Source organism: Giraffa tippelskirchi, chromosome 5 (assembly GCF_054371585.1).
Source record: "Giraffa tippelskirchi isolate mGirTip1 chromosome 5, T2T-mGirTip1v1.2.pri, whole genome shotgun sequence".
Lineage (NCBI taxonomy): Eukaryota > Metazoa > Chordata > Mammalia > Artiodactyla > Giraffidae > Giraffa > Giraffa tippelskirchi.
In genome coordinates this window covers 105,372,710-105,393,735 of record NC_137279.1, presented here as the reverse complement: position 1 = coordinate 105,393,735, position 21,026 = coordinate 105,372,710, and the positions used below count along the sequence as shown (strand labels likewise).

The window sequence follows — 21,026 nt, the reverse complement described above, 5'->3', positions numbered from 1 at the left end:
TTATTATCTGTTTTGCAGGAGCGGTGGTGGTGAGGAGTGTGAAAGAGATGATGGGAGAATGTCTTCCAGAAACTGAACGACGACGAGGCTGCTGTCCTGTGGGGTCATATGGACTGCTGCTGGAGACTCCTAAACCAGGACACCTAAACGAAAGGTCGCCATTTTAAACACAGAGCCAAGCACTTGGTTGATGCTCAACAGAGATGACTCGAGCCTCGGGTGCCCAACGACGTGCACAGGGGCTGCAAAGAAGTTGAAGACCCAGTCTTTGGGCCCTAAGGGATTCAACGGTCCACAACTGAAGACATGATTTCCACAGAGCAAGATTAAATGTTAACCTTGGCCGTCAGATCCTTTGAGTCCCAGTAACTTGATTGCAGCGAAGCCTTGGTGACCTGAACACTCCCCACCCCCGCCCCAAACGCTAGGTCAGTCCCACGAGTGACGATGGCAAAGCCCGGCACGGGTGAAGTTATCACTGAAGCGCGGACGGGAGACCTTCTACAAAGCGCCCAGACGGCGGCGGTAGGAGGCTTCCAGGGGGCGCGCCGGCGGCTGGCGGGAGGGCGGCGCTGGAGCCCGCAGCGGCGCGAGGCCGGAGCGCGGGCCGGGCGGGGCGGGGCGGGGGAGGGGCGGCGACGGGGCCGGGAGCGTGCGCGCGCACCTCACACTCCGCCGCCCGGGGACGCCCACTCGCGAGTCCGGGCCGGAGGCCGGCCCGTGCCATCTGTCCCACCCCCACACGCCGGCTCCTCTCAGGCGTGTGCCCAACGGTGAAGGCCCCGGTTGCTCCGCACCCTCGGGGCCTAGAGTGCCACAGGGCGAGGACCGGGCCGCAGCCCCGCACCGCGTGGACGCGCTGCCTCTCCCGCAGCCGCCGCCACCGCCACAGAGAGTAGCTGCGAACGACCCGAGGCTGCGCGGCGAAGGCCCTCACGGCGGCCGGCGGTCGGAGAGGAAGGAGACGGAACTGACCTCTGCCCGCCTGAGGCGCGGCTGCTCCCGCGCGCCCGGGGCCGCCGCCGCCCCCGGGCAGAGGGAGGAATGAGCAGGCGCCTGCCCTGGGCTCTCGGACCTGGGGGCTGCGGCTCGGCTGCTTCTTACGCCTCCGGACCGCGGAGGCGCGGTCGCCGAGCCCGGGTGCGGCGGGGTCAGCGGTGGCCTCTCTCGGGGAGTCGGCGCCGGGGTTAACTTAACCGGCCGCCGAGAGGAGGAGGAGCCGGGCGAGGGCGGGCGACGCACCTCCCCTCCCCCAGCACACGCCGGGGCTTCTCAGTGGCCGCGGAGGAGGAAGTTCCGCTCGCTGACAGACCCGAGCGATAGCAACAGCGGCCGCGGCTGGGAGGGCGCAGGTATTTTGGACGCGAATGCCCTTCGCGCCGACTGTCGAGGGGGCAGCATCGGAGCTGTCCCCTGCCCTCGGAGCCGGGGGACAGGGTCGGGAGGCGCGGGCGTAGGAGCCCTCTTTCCTGCTTTTCACCCAGCGTCGCTCTTTTGGCTTCGCCCTGAGGCGGGAGACCCCTCCTCTCGGCTGGCCGACTTCTGAAGAGCCCCTTGGTTTTTCACCACTGAGATTAAGAAATTCTCCAATCGAAGCATCAGAGGAGCCCAAGTGAACCTTCTACAATTCCTCGGATCACGTCAGTCTCCCTTTTGGGGCGGAAGACCACGTTGGAGCGTCTCCCAGAGGTGCAGGGATGGAAGAGCCCACCTTGCATCCTTTCTGCGGTGTTGCTTGCCTGATCTACCCTTGGGAATGAAGAGGAGACTTGTAATCACCCGGTGAGGTACCGAAAGCCAGATGGCAAAGAAAATATCACAGGACTTAAACTAGTGATCGTTTGGGGGCCACACGCGTTTCTGCATGTAATTGAATGAGCGTGAAAGAGGTGCCCTGTTGAAAAGCACAACAGTCCTTTAAGAGGAGAAAAATTGAATTTCCCCATTTTTGCCAAGATTCCGAAGCCGGTTCAATGTATCATACGTTTGATACAAGATGAGAACTTTATAAAATATTTTGCCCAAGAGCTTAAACGATGACTACCCCAGCGCTGCTACCCCTCTCTGGACGAAGGATACCACCTCTGAACCTGGGGCCGCCTTCCTTCCCGCATCACAGGGCTACCTTGAGACTTTCTGAGAAGTTTATCCTCCTCCTTATTCTAAGTGCCTTCATCACCCTGTGTTTTGGGGCATTCTTCTTTCTTCCAGACTCTTCAAAACACAAACGCTTTGATCTGGGTTTGGAAGATGTGTTAATTCCTCATGTAGATGCCGGCAAAGGGGCGAAACACCCTGGAATCTTCCTGATCCATGGACCAGATGAACATAGACACAGGTTTGTTTATTTCAGAAGTTCTGGTATTAATGCTTGGCAGAGCGAGGTATGGTTTATTGCATCAGATCTGTTATTTTTTGGCAGTGAAATGTATCTTTCCCTGAGTTGTGAGAGCTGTATTGTGATTTCACAACTAGTTAAATAGAGAACCACAAACTGGAAGGACTCCAGAGACCCATCCAAAGTCCAGCTCCTTCGTTTTATGTAGGAGGAACATTTGTGTTCAGGGGTGTTGGGTCTGATGTGAGCAATTGGGAATGGAGGTATGAAAACTTAACCTGAAGAAGTAGTGAAATAGGCCGTGCCTTCATTTATTAAGAAGGTGTTGCTTTATGTCATTGTGCCACCCTGTGAAATAGATCCATGGAATCCTGACATCTATGGATTTGTTGTCTCTCAAAGGGCCCTGGTTCTCTGGCTGGTAGTTAACGTCAGTAGTGAAACTTAGCATTTTAGCAGGATAAGCACAGGCACAGTGGATGTATTTTGGTGCTCTGTGTGGAATCAGTTAAGTTAAAGAACTCAGTGAATCTTAAATCACTCACTTTGTGAGTCTTGTAGACAAGATTTGGTTATGTTTTTAAATATAATTTTGTTCTTTTTTTTTTTCCCATGTGGAAGGTGGTGTGTGTCAAGTAACTCTTGAAATTTGCTTAATTAAAGGGTTCACATTCTTTCCAGTCACTAAATCTGAAGTGAGCTCTTGGGAGAATGTATCCAAATTAGGATAAAATGGGAGCTCTAGCTCTCTTTAAATCTTTTATTATATCAAAAGAAGAATCTGGGAAAGTAGTTTGCTTTCTTCAGACCTACAGTTTTGTTCTTTTTTCCCCTGCTCCATCTTTCCCCCTTTTGCTCCATTTCTTAAATTAATTTTTGAGTATGTTAAAAAAAAAAAAGGCTTATAGTCTGTTCTCAACTGATGCTAGTTTTAACTTTTCCTCAAGCACAAAGTTTTTGAAAAAGCTTGTGTTCAAATGTTATCCGAAGTTAAATACTTTAGGAAAATGGACTGTTGTAATGAGAGCTGATTTTTCCTTTTTCTCAGTCTAGTTCTTTGCTTGCTGTTTCTTTGACTTTTGGCTGAACCTTATGGAGTAGTTACTTCTAAAATTGTTTCATACCATTGGTCTGTAACCAAATTAATTTGAAATTTTTGCCATCATCTTCAACTTTTGTATTCTTTTCATTTGTTTCTTTTATTTTGTCCTTTGCTCTTCGTGACTTCGAGAAAAATCTAATGTGATCTGTGAAATACGTTGCTCAAAAATTAACACTGAAAGTACTGCTTTCCTTGAAAATCTTATTTCCCATGGTATTTATAATGATAAGTATTTTTTTTTTAAAAGATGCTAAGACTGACTTCAGAGCTCTTTGAAGCCACAAATTAACATTATTTAACTCTCTTATAGTTGTCTGTCATATACTTAACAGTTTCCTTTATATTTTAAATTGATTTAAAGGTTAAGAAATGTGGCACATTCTAGTTTAAAAATGTTCACATAGAAAAATTCTGTTAAGTGGAATTTAAATTTCAAATTTGAATGAAAATACATATATGTGCAATATGTGCATTTTCCCCACATTTAAAAAACCTATTTAAATCTCTTAAAACAAGAACTCTTAAATTTATATAGCCCTTCAATACATATGCTTTTTGATTCACTGTACAAAACTTGGATTTCTGAGTTTGGAGTGAGAGATTGGTTATTGAATTCTCTTAACAAGGTATGGCGAGTGAGCCAAATCTTAGATTTTGGGTAGTAAGAGTCTGGACAACAAATCATTTATGTGAGACACTCAAATATGTTGGTTCTTGAGTTTTGGAAAGCACGAATTGGAATAGAGTTCAGGTGTTGAGGGATCCCTTTATTATCTCTGAGCATATTTTATGTGGTAAATCAGTTTATTTTTATATTGATTGTCACCGTATCTGAAAACAGTTTATAGTTATAAGTAATTTTTCTCATTTGAGCAGCAAAATACATTCCAAATAATATATCATTCAAATCATCAGATTTCAATGTAAAATATGAAACATTAATGTATAAACATTAACGTTGTCGTTTGGTGACTCAATTGTGTCCGACTCTTTGCCACCCCATCGACTACAGCACCAGGCTTTTCTGTCCTTCACTGTCTCCCACAGTTTGCCCAAACTCATGTCCGTTGAGTCGATGATGCCATCCAACCATCTCATCCTCTGTCTGTTAAAATGCTGTCTTTCTGAATTAACATTAACATATTTAAAAGTAATTCAGGAAGATGACATTTTAACAGATACATTTGGTACTAAGTTCATGCCTATTTTGGATGTGGTCAAAGTATCATCTTTCTTAGTTGAGGAAATACAAATGATGACTTATCTTAATTTTGGGTGTATGGAGAAGAGTGTAGGATAGAGGGATGAGGAGCCTTACTTTAATGGAGAAGTAATGAAAAATAAATCTTGGCCATTATTTCTTATTCACAGTACTTAACGGATACTTGTTGAATTGGCTTTTCTTACTTAGTTTAGTGTGGTGGTTAGGTGCTTAAGCTCTGGAGTCAGACTGAGCATGGATTCATATCCTAGTTTGTCAGTGATTAGATATGTGATTTGGAACAGATTTGCAAACTCTGTGCCTTAGTTGCTTCCTCTGGATTACAGATTGTTATATTGAACGAGATGCAGTGCGTGCAAAGTGCTTAGTGTGGTTCCTAGCATTTAGTAAATGCTCAGTAAATATTAGCAATTATTATTAATAATTATATTTTGAACATTTTAATTCTGAGTCTACTTACATGTACCTTTAAATATTGTACATGTTGCTGCAAAGTTGGGTGCAGATTAATTTTTAAAAGTGCACCAGAACCTTATTATCTAAAAGAATATTATATCATCAAATTATTTAGCAATAAATGTGTATTGCATGTCTGCTGTGTATTGGGCCCTGCTTTTATGGCACTTCCTACCTAGGGGGAGGGGTGGGAAGGGATGACAGACATTAAATGAACAAGTTTATTTTTTGGGTGTGATGAGTGTTACGAGATGTATTCAGTGCTGTCAGAGCACGTAATGATGTGAGTTAGCCTGTGGAGTGGGGGACAGACAGTGGGAGGAGAGAAGGCTTTTTGAGGAAACAACTGCTCAGAAGCTTACAAGTAGGAGATTGCTAAGTCAGGTAGAGTTGAGGGGAAAAAAAAGATCGAAGCAGAGAACATGACATGTGCAAGAGCCCTAAGTAGTGTGAGAGCCCTAAGTAGTATCACTCTCAAACCCAAGTTCATGTGCCTGATGCACTATGAGGCCGAACAAACTTTGGAGTGGAGAAAAGTTTATTGCAAGGGCCAAGAAAAGAGAATGGGACAACTCATGCTCCAAAGACTCAAACTGCCTGGTAATTTTCAGGGAAGAGTTTTTATAGGCAAAAGTTCTGGGGAGAGGGCTGCAGGGTGTGTGACTTCCTCTTAATCTATTGGTGGTGAGGTAACAGGGTGGTGTTCTAGGAATCTCAGTCATCAGCCTTCTGATTCCAACCAGTTAGGGTTGGAGCCAGAACATGCTTGTGTTCAGCCTGAAGGTACTGTCTTCCACCTGGATGGAGACCCTAGTTCCTGTCAGAACTGGGAGATATGTGTCATATTGTTATGCACCTCCCTGAGGAGGATCACTGCTGTGTTGTTTCTTTCTGCTGTTCCCTCACTTCCCTGGTTAGTAACTGAATCTGCCCTGTGGACTTAGGAAAGGTTTTGGAGGTGGAAAGCCTTTTTGCTACAAACAAGGAATGGGACACAGAAAAGAGTTTTGTGCCCTGGAGGGCTATGCAGGATTGTGGTTGGTTTCAGCATTGTTGAGGATCTGAGAAATACTCAGTGTGGCTGGTATGGCTCGTATAGAGATTAGTGGTGTGGGGCTAGATGAAGAGACGAGGTGAGGAGTCATATTCGGCTTCCTTATTGTTTGAAAAGTTTGAATGAGTTGCTAGCATTGACGTATCAGGGAAATTTCACACGAAGTCTGGATTTCGAATTTCTCTTGAAAAAGTAGAGGATATAGCAACATCCACGTCTGTATTTTCAGATGGCAGTGCTCAGCTGGATCCAGGCAGCTGCTACTCCCTCTAGAGGGGCGTTGGCTCCTCGTTTTGTGCCACTCAATTAAGTTGCCAGATAAGTGAATTTAATGAATCAATATTTAACCTGGTTGTTGTTGAGCTCGGAATCCCTAGGCAGAATTCTGTAGAGTTTTTAGTCAAGTATTTTGATCTTAAGTACTGTGGGAGGTCATTGAAGAGTTTTCTTTGAAGCAAGGGAGTGTCATAATCATTTAGTATTTAAAAAATATAAATAATCACTTTGGTTGCAGTGTAAACACTGGGTTTGAGGGGAACAGGAGGAAATGTAGTGAAATCAGTTAGGAGAGCATAGGTCACAGAGGATATTGGCTTAGACCACAGTGGTGAAAGTGGAGGAGAGAAATTAGTGGAGAAAAGTACTTGATTCAAGAGACGTTCAAACTGTTAAGTTGCATGGAAGTTGGTGGTTGGTTGAATATGGAGTCTAAAGGAGGACGAGGAGGTAGTCTAGGATAACTCAGTTTCTGAGTGACATGGTTATGGATTGCTAAGAAATATACACTATATTTAACTAATACTTTATATAATTGATATTACATGAATTTAAGATAAAGTGTTTTCCTGAGAAAACCTATATGTTCCCTCCCATTAAATGGTTCATAAATAATACAGTTTTCGAACAATACTTTCCAGATGACAATGACATAGAATGTATCACTTGATGTTCATGATACATGTTTAGCATCTGTGATTTTAGTCATGTTTAGCATCTGTGATTTTAAAGTAACCAAAACATTTAGCTAGTGGTTATAGTATACATGAAATATGATAAATATACACTGATATACATAAAGTATCATGTTCATAATTTGTGTACATAACAGGCCTATCTAATAAGAATTTTACTTATTAATTTTCACTTTTGACACTGACATTTGTTTTATATGTTGGCATTATATAAATGGGCTTTGTGTTTTTGTTTTTTGAAATATTTCTTTGAACAACGAATAAATTTCAACCTCCAGTCAAAATTTTGCAAGTATAAATTGAATTCTTGGGGTTGAGTGTATGTTAACTTCTGATAGTTTGCTCAAAAGGAAAGAACACAAGATCTGGAGTCAGAAGGACTTAAAGTTGCATCTTGGTTTTACTAACTAGCTGTGTGACATTGTACTAGACAGAATCACTTTAATCCTGTGTTGGACAGTATCGTAGTCACTAGTGTCATGTGGCTTTTGAACGTGACATATGGCTAGTCCAGATTGTAGCATGCTGTAGTGAGAGTTCCTCAAGTTTTTCATCTTATGTTTGAAGTTTTGGCTTGATTCACTTTTCTTTTCTGTTGCAGGAGTAGAGATTTTATATCTCACCATTAAGAGTTTAGCTTTCTTATTACCTTTCCTCATCTCCCATGCCTCCTCTCCCTGCATCCTGTTCTTTATTTAGGGCTTACTTGCTTCTGTTTTAGAGAGGTTGCACATTTATTTTATCCTGTAAGTCTGCTGGGTTTCCCCTTGTAATATATTTCCCTAATTGTCTTGTGTTTATTTTTTCTACTGCCCTTTTTTTTTAGCTGTTGTTCAGTCACTCAGTTGTGTCTGACTCTTTGTGACCCCGTGAACTGCAGCACGCCAGGCTTCCCTGTCCATCACCAGATCCCTGAGCTTGCTCAGACTCTTGTCCATTGAGTCAGTGATGCCATCCAACCATCTCGTCTCCTTCTTTTGCCTTCAATCTTTCCCAGCATTAGGGTCTTCTCTAATGAATCGGCTCTTCAGATCAGGTGGCCAAAGTATTGGAGCTTCAGCTTCAGCATCAGTCCTTCTAATGAATATTCAGGACTGATTTTGTATAGGATTGACTGGTTGGATCTTCTTGCGGTCCAAGGGACTCTCAAGAGTCTTCTCCAACACCACAGTTCAAAAGCATCAATTCTTCGGCGCTCAGCTTTCTTTATAGTCCAACTCTCACATCCATACATGACCACTGGAAAAACAATAGCCTTGACTAGACAGACCTTTGCTGGCAAAGTAATGTCTCTGCTTTTTGATATGCTGTCTAGGTTGGTCATAACTTTCCTTCCAAGGAGCAAGCGTCTTTTAATTTCATGACAGCAGTCACCATCTGCAGTGATTTTGGAGCCCAAGAAAATAGTCTGTCACTGTTTGCATTGTTTCTCCATGTATTTGCCATGAGATGATGGGACTGGCTGCCATGATCTTCATGTTTTAATTGTTGAGTTATAAGCCAGCTTTTTCACTCTCTTTCACATTGATCAAGAGGCTCGTTAGTTCCTCTTTGCTTTCTGTCATAAAGGTGGCATATCTGCATATCTGAGGTTATTGATATTTCTCTCGGCAATATTAATTCCAGCTTCTGCTTCATCCAGCCCAGCATTTCACCTTATGCACTCTGCATATAAGTTAAATAAGCAGGGTGACAATATATAGCCTTGATGTATTCTTTTCCCACTTTGGAACCAGTCTTTTGTTCCGTGTCTGGTTCTAACTGTTGCTTCTTGAGCAGCATACAGGTTTCTCAGGCAGGTCAGGTGGTCTGGTATTCCCATCTTTTTAAGAATTTTCCACAATTTGTTGTGATCCACACAGTCAAAGGCTTTAGCATAGTCAATGAAGCAGAAGTAGATGTTCTTCTGGAATTCTCTTGGTTTTTCTGTGATCCAACAGTTGTTGGCAATTTGATCTTTGGTTCTTCTGTCTTTCCTAAATCCAGCTTGAACATCTGGAAGTTCACAGTTCACCTACTGTTGAAGCCTGGCTTGGATAATTTTGAGCATTACTTTACTAGTGTGTGAGATGAGTGCAATTGTGTGGTAATTTGAACATTCTTTGGCAGTGCCTTTCTTTGGGATTGGAATGAATTCTGACTTTTCCCAGTCCTGTGGCCAGTGGCTGAATTTTCTAAATTTGCTAGCATATTGAATGTAACACTTTAATAGCATCCAGCATCATCTCTTAGGGTTTGAAGTAGCTCAGCTGGAATTCCATCACCTCCAGTAGCTTTGTTTGTAGTGATGCTTCCTAAGGCCCACTTCCCTTTACTCAGATGTGAATAAGGTAAAATCAGTTTATACTTGACATTTATCAATAATCTGTGGTGTAGATGTCTTTGATGCTTTTTTTGTTTTTAGATCTGCTTATATATTGAGTGAATACCTGTTTCAGCTCCATAGTTGGAGGACAGAGTGATTTATATAGCTTTCAGTCTCTTTTCTTCTGTTCTGATATCTTTAGTCCTCTCAACTTGTAGCACTAGAGTAGATTTCACAATTTTGGGTACAGTTGACATCATAGACAGCTACTGAGATTCTTCTTGTTCTCTTACCAGCTAGAATATAGAATACAGTTTTTCATTCTGCTTCCCTTATCCTCCAGAAGTTGTTCTCTGATGTAGCTAGCTAGTTAGATAATAAGGAAAGAATTGGGAAGATACTGCGGGGAAGGCAAGTTGAACAGTGCTCTGACGACATGAAAGTTTCTATCCCATTTTATGGTTAGGTCTCTGAGATAAGTTACAGTTGCGGTAGTGTAGTTTGGACATTTTTTGTATAATGAGTAAGATATGGTTATAAGTTTCTGAAGAATTCTTCCAGATTCTGACATGATGGCTCTTATTTCTTTGATAGCCTGAGTTTTATTCTTTTCTGCATCTTTCATAAGTATTAATAGTAATTTGGAAGAGACTGTATTTGGGGGCTGCTTACCAGATGACATTTGTGTACTCTTATTTAGAGTCTAATTTTGATCCTAAGCAAAGTGACAGTGACTTTGCTTTTGCATTATAAAGTCACTGTTATAAAATCAGTATGTTTTTCATTTTTCTCAGAAATGAATGAAGAACTAGTATGGTATGATTAAAATGCAGAATGCCAAGGTGTAAGTCCTGATTTTCTTTTTTTTTTTTTTTTTTTATAAATTTATTTATTTTACTTGGGGGCTAATTACTTTACAATATTGTAATAGTTTTTGCCATACATTGACAAGAATCAGCCATGGGTTTAAAGTCCTGATTTTCATGTTGGTCAGCATGTACTAGAAATTGCTTGCTGTTCAGTGCCCCAGAAGTTGAATGTTAATAGGTAAGCATTATTTATTAGATGAAGTTAAATGTTTTAAGGAAATACAATTTGTTCAAATATAGTTTATTTGCTTTAAGCTATAATAACCGTTCCAAAGTTTCTTTTGGGTTTTATAACAAGTGTTTTAGGGTTATGAAATGTTTATTTACTCTTATTTATTAATATTTCTTTTGATTTTTCTTACTAATGGATCAAACATACAATCTCAGAATATTCCTTCCGTATTATTAATATTTACATAGACTTATGTAGCATCTATAATATTAATATGTAGTGTAAGGTTAGATTTTGTCATCATTATTTAGTATTATAAATATGTGCTTGAATTACTTTGATTTGCATTTAATCTTATTTCATAATAATGCTCTCTGATCTATAGCTTTCTGGTTAATATTAATTTACCCATTAACATCTGAGATTGCCAACACCCAAGACTGAGTGACTTTCACTTTCACAGACAAATTGATTCCTTTACTTTTCCTGTCTTAGGTAGTCTTTTCCCCATGTACTTTTATCTTTCTCATATATTGTCTGTGATTGCATATTTACAGTCATTTGCTTACTTGTTGCTCCCAACGGAACATGGGTTCCTTGTGAATAGATGATTGTCTTTTAATTATTTTTGTCTCTCCAATGCTTAATGTTCATTTGACCCTTAATGAAAGTATATATATATATTTTAAAAATTGAATTGTAGTTGTGTTAGTTTAGTTTCTGGTGTACAGCAAAGTGACTCAGTTTTTTATATATGTATTCTTTTCTATTATGGTTTATTACAGTATATTGAACATAGGTCCCTGTGCTAGACAGTGGGGCCATTTTGTTTATCTATTTTATGTATAGTAGTTTGTATCTGCTAATCCCAAACTTCTAATTTATCCCTTCCTCACCCACTTTCCCCTTTGGTAATGGTAAGTTTGTTTTCCATGTCTGTGAGTCTGTTTCTGTTTCATATATAAGTTCATTTGTATCATATTTTAGATTCCACATATAAGTGATATCATATCTTTCTCTGACTTACTTCACTTGGTATGGTAATCTCTAGGTCCATCCATGTTGCTGCAGATGGCATTGTTTCACTCTGTATTTTATGGTTTAGTAATACTCCACTGTGTAAATACACCACGTCTTTTTTATCCCTTCAACTTTTGATGGACAGTTTAGGTTTCCATGTTTGGCTTTTGTAAACAGTGTTAGTGTAAGCACAGGGGTGTGTGTATCTTTTCCAGTTAGAGTTTTATACATGCCTGGGAACGGGATTGCTGAGTCATATGGCAGCTCTAAGTTTAGTTTTTTAAGGGACCTCCATACTGGAGAAGGCAGTGGCACCCCACTCCAGTACTCTTGCCTGGGAAACCCCATGGACGGAGGAGCCTGGTAGGCTGCAGTCCATGGGATCGCGAAGAGTCGGACACGACTGAGTGGCTTCACTTTCACTTTTCACTTTCATGCACTGGAGAAGGAAATGGCAACCCACTCCAGTATTCTTGCCTGGAGAATCCCAGGGTCGGAGGAGCCTGTTAGGCTGCCGTCTATGGGGTTGCACAGAGTCGGACACTACTGATGCGACTTAGCAGCAGCAGCAGCAGCATACTGTTCTTCATAATGGCTGCATCAGTTTACATACCCACTGACAGGGTAGGAAGTTTCCCTTTTCTCTCTTTCCAGCATTTGTTATTTGTAGATTTTTAAATGATGGCCATTCTGACCAGTGTGAGGTGCTACATCATTGTAGTTTTGATTTGCATTTCTCTAATAATTAGTGATGTTGAGCTGTTTTTCATATGTCTGTTGGCATCTGTATGTCTTTTGGAGAAATGTCTGTTTAGGTCATCAACCCATTTTTTGATTGGGTTGTTTGATTCTGAGTTATATAAACTGTATATTTTGAAATTGAAGCCCTTGTCCATTGCGTCATATGCAAATATTTTCTCCTAGTCAGTAAGTTGTCTTTTTGTTTTGTTGAAGGTTTCCTTTGCTCTGCAAAAGTTTGTTAGTTTGATTGGGTCCCATTTATTTTTATTTTTATTTCTATTGCCTTGGGAGACTGACTTAAGAAAACTTTGGTACAATTTATGTCAGAAAATGCTTTGCCTGTGTCCTTTTATAGGGGTTTTATGGTGTTATGTGTTAAGTCTTTAAGCCATTTTGAGTTTGTATGGTGTGAAGATATGTTCAAACTTGATTGATTTACATGCAGTTGTACATCTTTTCCAGTATCGCTTCCTGAAGAGACTATCTTCTCTGTTGTATTTTCTTGTCTCCTTTGTTGAAAATTAATTGACCAAAGGTGTGTGGGTTTATTTCTGGGCTTTCTATTCTGTTCCATTGATCCGTATGTCTGTTTTTTGTGCCAACACTGTGCTTTTTTCCCGCCTTTTTGGCCACACCACCTGGCGTGTGGGATCTTAGTTCTCCAACTAGGGGTTGAACCCTGTCACAGGAGTAAAAGCACTGAGTCCTAACTGGACTGCCAGGAAATTTCCAATACCACACTATTTTGATTGCTATAGTTTTGTAGAATCGTTAGAAGTCTGGGAGACTTATGCCTTCAGCTTTATTCTTTTTCCTCAGGATTGCCTTGGCAATTCTGGGTCTTTTATGGTTCCATATAAGATTTTAGGATTATTTGTTCTAATTCCATGAAAAAGTCATGGATAATTTGATAGGGATCATATTAAATCTGTAGATTGCTTTGGGTAGTATGGCCGTTTTAACAGTACTAATTCTTCCAATCCAAAAGCATGGGATAGTTTTCCATTTTTTTTTTAATCATCTTCAGTTTCCTTTATCAGTGTTTTATAGTTCTCAGCATATAAATCTTTCTCCAGTTTGGTCAGGCTTAAGAAATTCTTGTGTATATACGTATATATAGATGTAATTTTAAAAGGTATTGGTTTTTACTTTTCCTTTCTGATATTTCATTGTTAGTATAAAGAAACTGATTTCTATATATTAATGTTACATCCTGTTCCCTTGCTGAATTTATTAGTTAGTGCTAGTAGTTTTATTGTTGAGTCTGTAAGATTTTCTGTATATAATATCATCTCATCTGCATATAATGACAATTTTACCTGTTCTCTTCCAATTTGGATACCTTTCTTTCTTTTTATTGTCTGATTGCTATGACTAGGACTTCTGATACTGGAAGTGGGCATCTTTGTTTTATCCTGGATTTTAGCAGGAAGGCTTTCAGCTTTTCACTATTGAATATTATGTTAACTGTAGATTTGTCATAGAAGAAAGTTTTAGTCGCTCAGTCATGTCTGACTCTTTGTGATCCCATGGTCTATCCATGGAATTCTCCAGACAAGAATACTGGAGTGGGTTGCCATTTCCTTCTCCAGGGGATCTTCCCGATCCAGGGATCAAACCCAGGTCTCCTGCACTGTAACCAGATTCTTTACCATCTGAGCTACTAGGGAAGTCCAGATTTGTCATAAATATGTTGAGAATGTATCTCAACATAATAAATGCTATTTATGACAAATCTAAATAGCATTTATGTTGAGATACATTCTCTTTATACTCACTTTGGTAAGAGTTTTTATTTATAAATGAATGTTGAATTTAACAAATGCTTTTTCTGCATCTGTTGAGATGACCATGTGATTTTTGTCTTTTCTTTTATTGATGTGGTGTATCTATTGTTTGATTTGTGTATTTTGAACCATCCTCATGACCCTGGAATGAATCCAGTGTGTTCGTGGTGTATGATCTTTTTTATGTCTTACTGAATTTGGTTTGCTAATATTTTGTTGAGAATTTTTGATTTTTGCATCTATATTCATCAAAGATACTGTCCTGTAGTTTTCTTTTTTAGTGGCGTCTTTGTCAGGTTTTGGTATCAGGGTGATGATGGTGGCCACATAGAATGACTTTGGGAGTGTTTCCTCCTCCTCTTCAGTCAAGAAGTAGAGAAAGATCAGTATAAGTTCTTCTTTGTATGTTTGGTAGAATTCTCCATTGAAGCCATCCAGAATAGTATGTATCTTGAATAAATGATGTCCATGGCAAAGTGACAAATTCCACAAAAGGAGATATAAACAATGTAAGACAATATTGAGAGATAAGATGCAAAAGTAGGATGAATAATGTCTTAAAGTGAGGATACAGTGTTTAATAAAGGCCCTTTATTAAAAATAATTTTAAAAAACTTGCAAATTATTCACTTTGGCCCTCTCTAGAAAATACTTACCCATACACATGTATCTAAGTTATTTTGCATGTCCTTACATTGAATTTTTCCTTCTTTAGGGAAAAAAGATAAAATAATAGAGAGTATATGATGAATATTTTCACATATTTAGCATTTATTCTTTACATCAGACCTGTAAGTTAGGTATTACTAACCCTATTTTTACAGATATAGATACTTTAAAATTTAGATCATGACAGGGTTGGAAAGTTGGTATCACAGAAACTAAACATCTGTATGAAATCTATAGTACATGGTAAACATTAATTGATTAACTGGGCAAATATTATGTTTACTATTGTTTGAAAGTTATGAAAAGTATTTAAATTATGGTTCAGGCTGACTATATAGTATTGGCTAGGTAAATCATTTTGCTATTTTATTTTTCATAACTGTGCATATTGTGTCAAAAAAGTTTTTTTTTAACTTCAAATATCTTTTATTTATTTATTTTTTAATTTTAAATTAGTTTATTTATCTATTTTTTAACTTTACAATATTGTATTTGTTTTGCCATACATTGACTTGAATCCACCATTGGTGTACATGTTTTCCCCTTCCAGAACCCCCCTCCCACCGAATCTCCTGTCAGAAAAGTTTATTTAGATTACCACTAAATTTTTGCTGGAATTTTTTCCTTTTGGAACATAGTTAAAATGAAGCATAGATGGAGATTTATATACAGATTGGCTTTTAGGATTTATTATAAAGGAAAAATCTCCTTTAAAGGCATTCGTTCCAATATCTATCTTGGAATTTTATGTAGTCCAGAATGAAGACATCATTGTATATTTAAAAGGGCATTGGGCTCAGTGTTAAGAGATAGGGGCTTTAGTTTCAGTGTTGTCCTTACTTATTGAATGCATTTCTTTAAGCTGTTTAACTTCTTTGTACCTTGTTTATGAAATAAAGGAATTGATTGAACCTTCAAAGATTCCTTCCAGCTCATGCATATGAAATACCAGTAATTTTATGAAGTGGGGACTGAAGAATGTGTAGTAATTTAGTTCAAGGCATGACAAATACTTTGAAAATAAAGTGCATTCTAAGTAGGAATTAGTGTCATTTCTATATATAAAAAAGGTTTGAAAAATAATTTTATAAATGACTAATTCATTTATAGATATTATGGTTATTTTTATAATGAAATGTGTGCCAGTTTAAAGAGTGTAAATGACTGAAATGGTGTTTTTATGCATTATTTCTCATAAGTTTAAAAGTATGACTTACTGAACATTTTTTTACACCAGCTTGAAGGTAATAGATGTGTTTACAAAAGTATTTCCAGGTGTCGTTTTTGAGCTCAGTTAACAGTTACATATAAAGTTTTATATAACAGTTTAATTTGTTACATAAAACTTTAAGATAGAGTCTGTGGAAAACCAGAGTTCTTGAATAATTCAGGCCTCAGACCCTGTAGGGCTCTTATTACCCTAGTGCAGAATTTTCTTTGAGATAATAATTTCCTAACCTTAATATGGAAAGATGCCATTGAAAGTGTCTGTTCTTTTGTCTTCCATATCAGTAAGAACTTTAGAGATAAGTTATATAGTTTTAAAAAAGAAAGGATATGATGTAATCTGGAGACTGCAAAGAACAATGTGTGTCTCGTTTTTCCTTTTCCTTTTTGACATTTACATATTTATGATATTAACCTCTATTACTTGTGCAGATCTCTTGGCCTCTTCATAGTGATAATACATTCATTTATTCAGCAAGTGGTTTTTTTGAGTATTTATGATGTGCCAAGCATTACACTAAGTATTGGGGTTATTGGAGAATATTATAGAAGATAAACTTTTAGTTGGACACTACTGAAAATGTTCAACTTGAGAAGATTAAAATCTTAACATTGTCTTCAAGCATAAATTATCATCTCTGGAGTCAGATTCTAGGGATCTTAGGATACTTTTTCACCTAGGTGAGGCTCAGGTATGCATTTAGGTCATTGGTATTTTTTGAGAGTTCAGATAAGTTGTTGTCTTTCTTCCTTTCTTTTTTCTTGTAATAAACATTTGTGTCATTAATTTTTGCATTTCTGGCATATGGACTGGGTTATCTGGAAGTGAGGTCCAGTGTTCTGAAGCTTTTTTCAATAAGGAACCAGACCCTGGCATCTAAAAAAGTATGCCAATCATTGTGCAAAATTGGGATCTCACATGATTATATGTCTTCAGGTATCTAAAACTATTTATATATAGCTGTATAGATTTATATTCATAAGTTTATTTAAAAAGTTTTTGTATGTACATGACTTCTTCCATAACTTTGCAGTAAGGTGGCATCTGATATAAAGTTTATATCTTTTTGGCGTGTATAATAAATATAAATTATTTTTCTATTAATTTGTGATACTATTAATCAACATTTACCTTTTCATGACCTAGGTTTTTTTTCCTCTACTTAAAAAGATTGTTTATACCTAGGGGCAGTGTATATTGAGCAGCTGGCTCCACTTGCGCTTACACTGTTGGTGCAGGTGTAAAGTAATAGAATTTTTGTAATGAACAATTTAGTAATCAATTAATTTAATAAATACCAACCAATTTAATGTACATATTCTTTGATTTAGAAATTCTTCTAAGAACTTATCCTAGTAAATCTTTACATCAGTGCACAAAGAAATGTTTAAGAATGTCCCTGGAAGCTATAACATGACATGGTGAATGATCCAAATGTCTGTCCTCAGGGAATTAGTTAAATAAAAAATCATATATCCCAAGGACTTCCTTGGTGGTCTGGTGTCTGGGACTCTGTGCTCCCAATGCGGGGTCCAGGGTTTGATCCCTGGTCAGGGAACTATAATAGATCCCACATGCTGCAATTAAGAGTTCACATGCTACAACTAAAAAATCCTGAGTGCTGCAACTAAGATCCAGCAACCTCATTAAGTAAATGAACAAATACTAAAAAAATTAAAAATATAATAAAAGATAATATATCCCAGAGTATACAGAGTTCTTTTTTTTCTTTAAACCCCATGGATCTTTCTGATTACTCCCCAAAGTAACCACCATTTGAAGTCTTATAGTATGTTTTGATATCAGGTATAAGTCCTCTCATTCTTTTTTGTTTGTTTGTTATAAGCATACATAAAAGTCTTTTAACAGCTAACATTGTCACTGTATCCACTATTTCAGATCTTAACATTTTTCTGTTTTAGCTGAAGATTTCCCTTCTTGAGATAAACGTCTATTCTGAGTTTGATACTGTCTTTTTCAAAACATGGTTTTATACGTATGCTCCATATATATTGATATGTTATATATACAAAAAATTGTAAAATATATAATTATATTCTGCATGCTCTTAAACATTGTATATCTCATTCAGCAAGTTTTTTTTTTTTTTTTTTTTTTTTAATTTTTTTTTTTATTTTTTTTTTTATAAATTTATTTATTTTACTTGGGGGCTAATTACTTTACAATATTGTAATAGTTTTTGCCATACTCAGCAAGTTTTTTTAATTCAACATTTTAAAAGTGATTTATATATATTATCATATCGGATATATTATCATATTGGGCTCTCGTTTAGTTACTCATGTAGATATTCTATTGTATGATTAAACCTCAGGTTATTTATATATGCCCCTGTTGATAGATTTTTTTTTTATGTTAATTCCATATTCTAACTGCAAAAGCATTCTTGTACATGTGTACTTGGGCACATGTGTTTTTTTCTCCAAGGTAAAAGCTTAGTAATACAATTATTGAGTTGTAAATTATATGCATCATTGACTGCATGTTTTGCTGCTAAGTTAGTCTCTAGAGGGGTTGTACCAATTTACCTCCCACTTGCATCTTTGTAAACCATGGCATCGTTAAATTTTAGAAATCTTTAGCAATTTGATACAAATTTTAGTTTTTATTTCTTGATTACTAGTAAGATGGAATTTTTCTTAAACATATTTATTGGTTGCTTCAGTTTCCTAGTCTTTGAGTTGCTTGTTCACTTTTTTTTTTTTGGCCAATTTTTCTTTGAGATTGTTCTTTTTCTTATTCATTTGTAGGAATTATTTATATATTCTAGATGAATTCTTCATTACTTATATGCATTAAAGATAAATTCTTGCAATGGATGTCTGATTTTCATGCTTCATTTATTTTTATACTCCAGTTTTATAGAAGTTTTAAATTTTAATGTGATAATATTTTCCTTTATGATATTTTGCTTTTTGGATTTTTATGTAGTTGGTGTTGCTCAGTTGCGCAGTCGTGTCCAACTCTTTGCAACCCCATGGATTGCAGCACACCAGGCTTCCCTGTCCTTCATCATCTCCTGGAGCTTGCTCACACTCATGTCCATTGAGTCAATGATACCATCCTACCCTCTCACTGATAATAATTTTTCATATTATTATCTTTGTTTCTGGTTTCTCTATGTCCTTCTGTATATTTGTTTAACTAGCATAGCATACTGTTTAAATAATAGAAACCAACGTGGCTGCATAGCAGGAGGTAAGGAGCTGGCAAGCAAGTGAAGCTTCATCTGCAGCTCCCTATTGCTTTTGGCATTACCACCTGAACCATCCTTCCCCCTCTCCCCTGCACCGCCCCAGTCCATGGAAAAATTGTCTTCCATGGAACTGATCCCTGGTGCCAAAAAGATTGGGGACTGCATTTAAGAGGCTGTCTTTGCTCCTTCTCCACTCTGCACACTATACTCTAGTGGTCATACCAACTCCATAAAAAAAAATCTATCAACAGGGGCATATATAAATAACCTGAGGTTACTTCATTCTTTCCTGGCATCAGAGTCTTTTCCAGTGAGTTGGCTCTTTGCATCAGGTGGCCAAAGTATTGGAGCTCTAACAGTAGCCCTTCCAATGAATATTCAGGATTGATTTCCTTCAGGATTGACTGATTTGATCTCCCTGCCATCCAGGGGACTCTCAAGAGTCTTCTCCAGCAACACAATTTGAAAGCATCAATTCTTCGGTGCTCAGCCCTCTTTATGATCCAACTCTCACATCTGTGCATGATTACTGGACCATAGTTTTGACTATATGGACCTTTATTGGCAAAGTGATATCTCTGTTTTTAATACACTGTCTATGTTTGTCATAGCTTTTCTTCCAAGGAGCAAGCATCTTTTAATTTGATGGCTGCAGCCTCTGTCCACAGTGATTTTGGAGTTCAAGACATTAAAATCTTGCTGCTTTCACTTTCTACCCTTCCATTTGCCATTAAATGATGGAACCAAATGACATGATCTTCGTGTTTTGAATGATGAGTTTTAAGCCAGCTTTTTCACTCTCCTTTTCACCCTCCTCAAGAGGCTCTTTAGTTCTTCTTCACTTTCTTCACACCTTAGGTTGTTGATATTTCTCCTGGCAATCTTGATTCCTACTTGTGATTTATCCAGCCTGGCATTTTGCATAATATACTCGGCATATAACTTAAATAAGCAGGGTGACAGTATACAGCCTTGTCTTACTCCTGTTTCAAATTTGAACCAGTCAGTTGTTCCATGACTGGTTTTAGCTGTTGCTTCTTGACCCACATACAGGTTTCTCAGGTGATAGATAAGGTGGTTTGGTAGTCCCATCTCTTGAAGAGTTTTCTAGTTTGTTATGATCCGCACAGTCAAAGGCTTTAGGGTAGTCAATGAAGCAGATGTAGATGTTTTTCTGGAATTCCCTTGCTTTCTCCATAATCCAGCAAATGTTGGCAATTTGATCTCTGGTTTCTCTGCCTATTCTAAATCCAGCTTGTACATCTGGAAGTTCTTAGTTCATGTACTGCTGAAGCCTTGCTTGAAGAATTTTGAGCATAACCTTGTTGGCATGTAAAATGAGCACATTTGTACAGTAGTTTGAAATGTGTGCTTATTAGCAAATGCCTGTACTTTTCTGTGGCTGTCTTACCTCTTTTATCTAACCTATGGTCCCCTGGTACTCCACCTGTAGTTATTTAGTTCCTCTGCTGTGATCTACCTGTTTTGTGCTTGTTTTGTTTATGTATTTATTAGATTGTGAACTCCTGTGGGCAAATAATTTGTCTTCTTTTTCTATATTCCCTGCACCTAGCTCAATGCCCCTCACATTTGGTAAATATTTTTTGATTATCAGTGAGTTAAGCTGAAGTTAATTCAATGACCAATAACTCTTTAACCTGTGGGTTGTGGCTCAGATGCTCTGTTGTGTCCAACTCTTTGTGACCCCATGGACTGTAGCCAGCCAGGCTCCTCTATCCATGAGATTTTCCTGGCAAGAATACAGGAGTGCATTGCCATTTCTTCCTCCAGGAGATCTTCCTGATCCAGGGATCGAACTCTTGTCTCTTATGTCTCCTACATTGGGAGGTGGATTCTTTACCACTAGCACTAGCT

At 38.3% G+C, this 21,026-nt stretch overlaps 1 protein-coding gene across 2 annotated transcripts in view; it reads left to right on the top strand.

Annotated features, from left to right (window-relative positions):
• The first annotated feature begins 674 nt into the window (after positions 1-674).
• MAN1A2 (mannosidase alpha class 1A member 2) overlaps positions 675-21,026 on the top strand; it is a 144,943-nt gene continuing 124,591 nt past the window's right edge. For both annotated transcript variants that reach the window (XM_081492966.1, XM_081492967.1), the window contains exon 1: positions 675-2,338. In XM_081492966.1, coding sequence (XP_081349092.1) covers positions 2,037-2,338 — 302 coding nt within the window. In that variant the 5' untranslated portion in view covers positions 675-2,036. The remainder of the gene's footprint in view (positions 2,339-21,026) is intronic.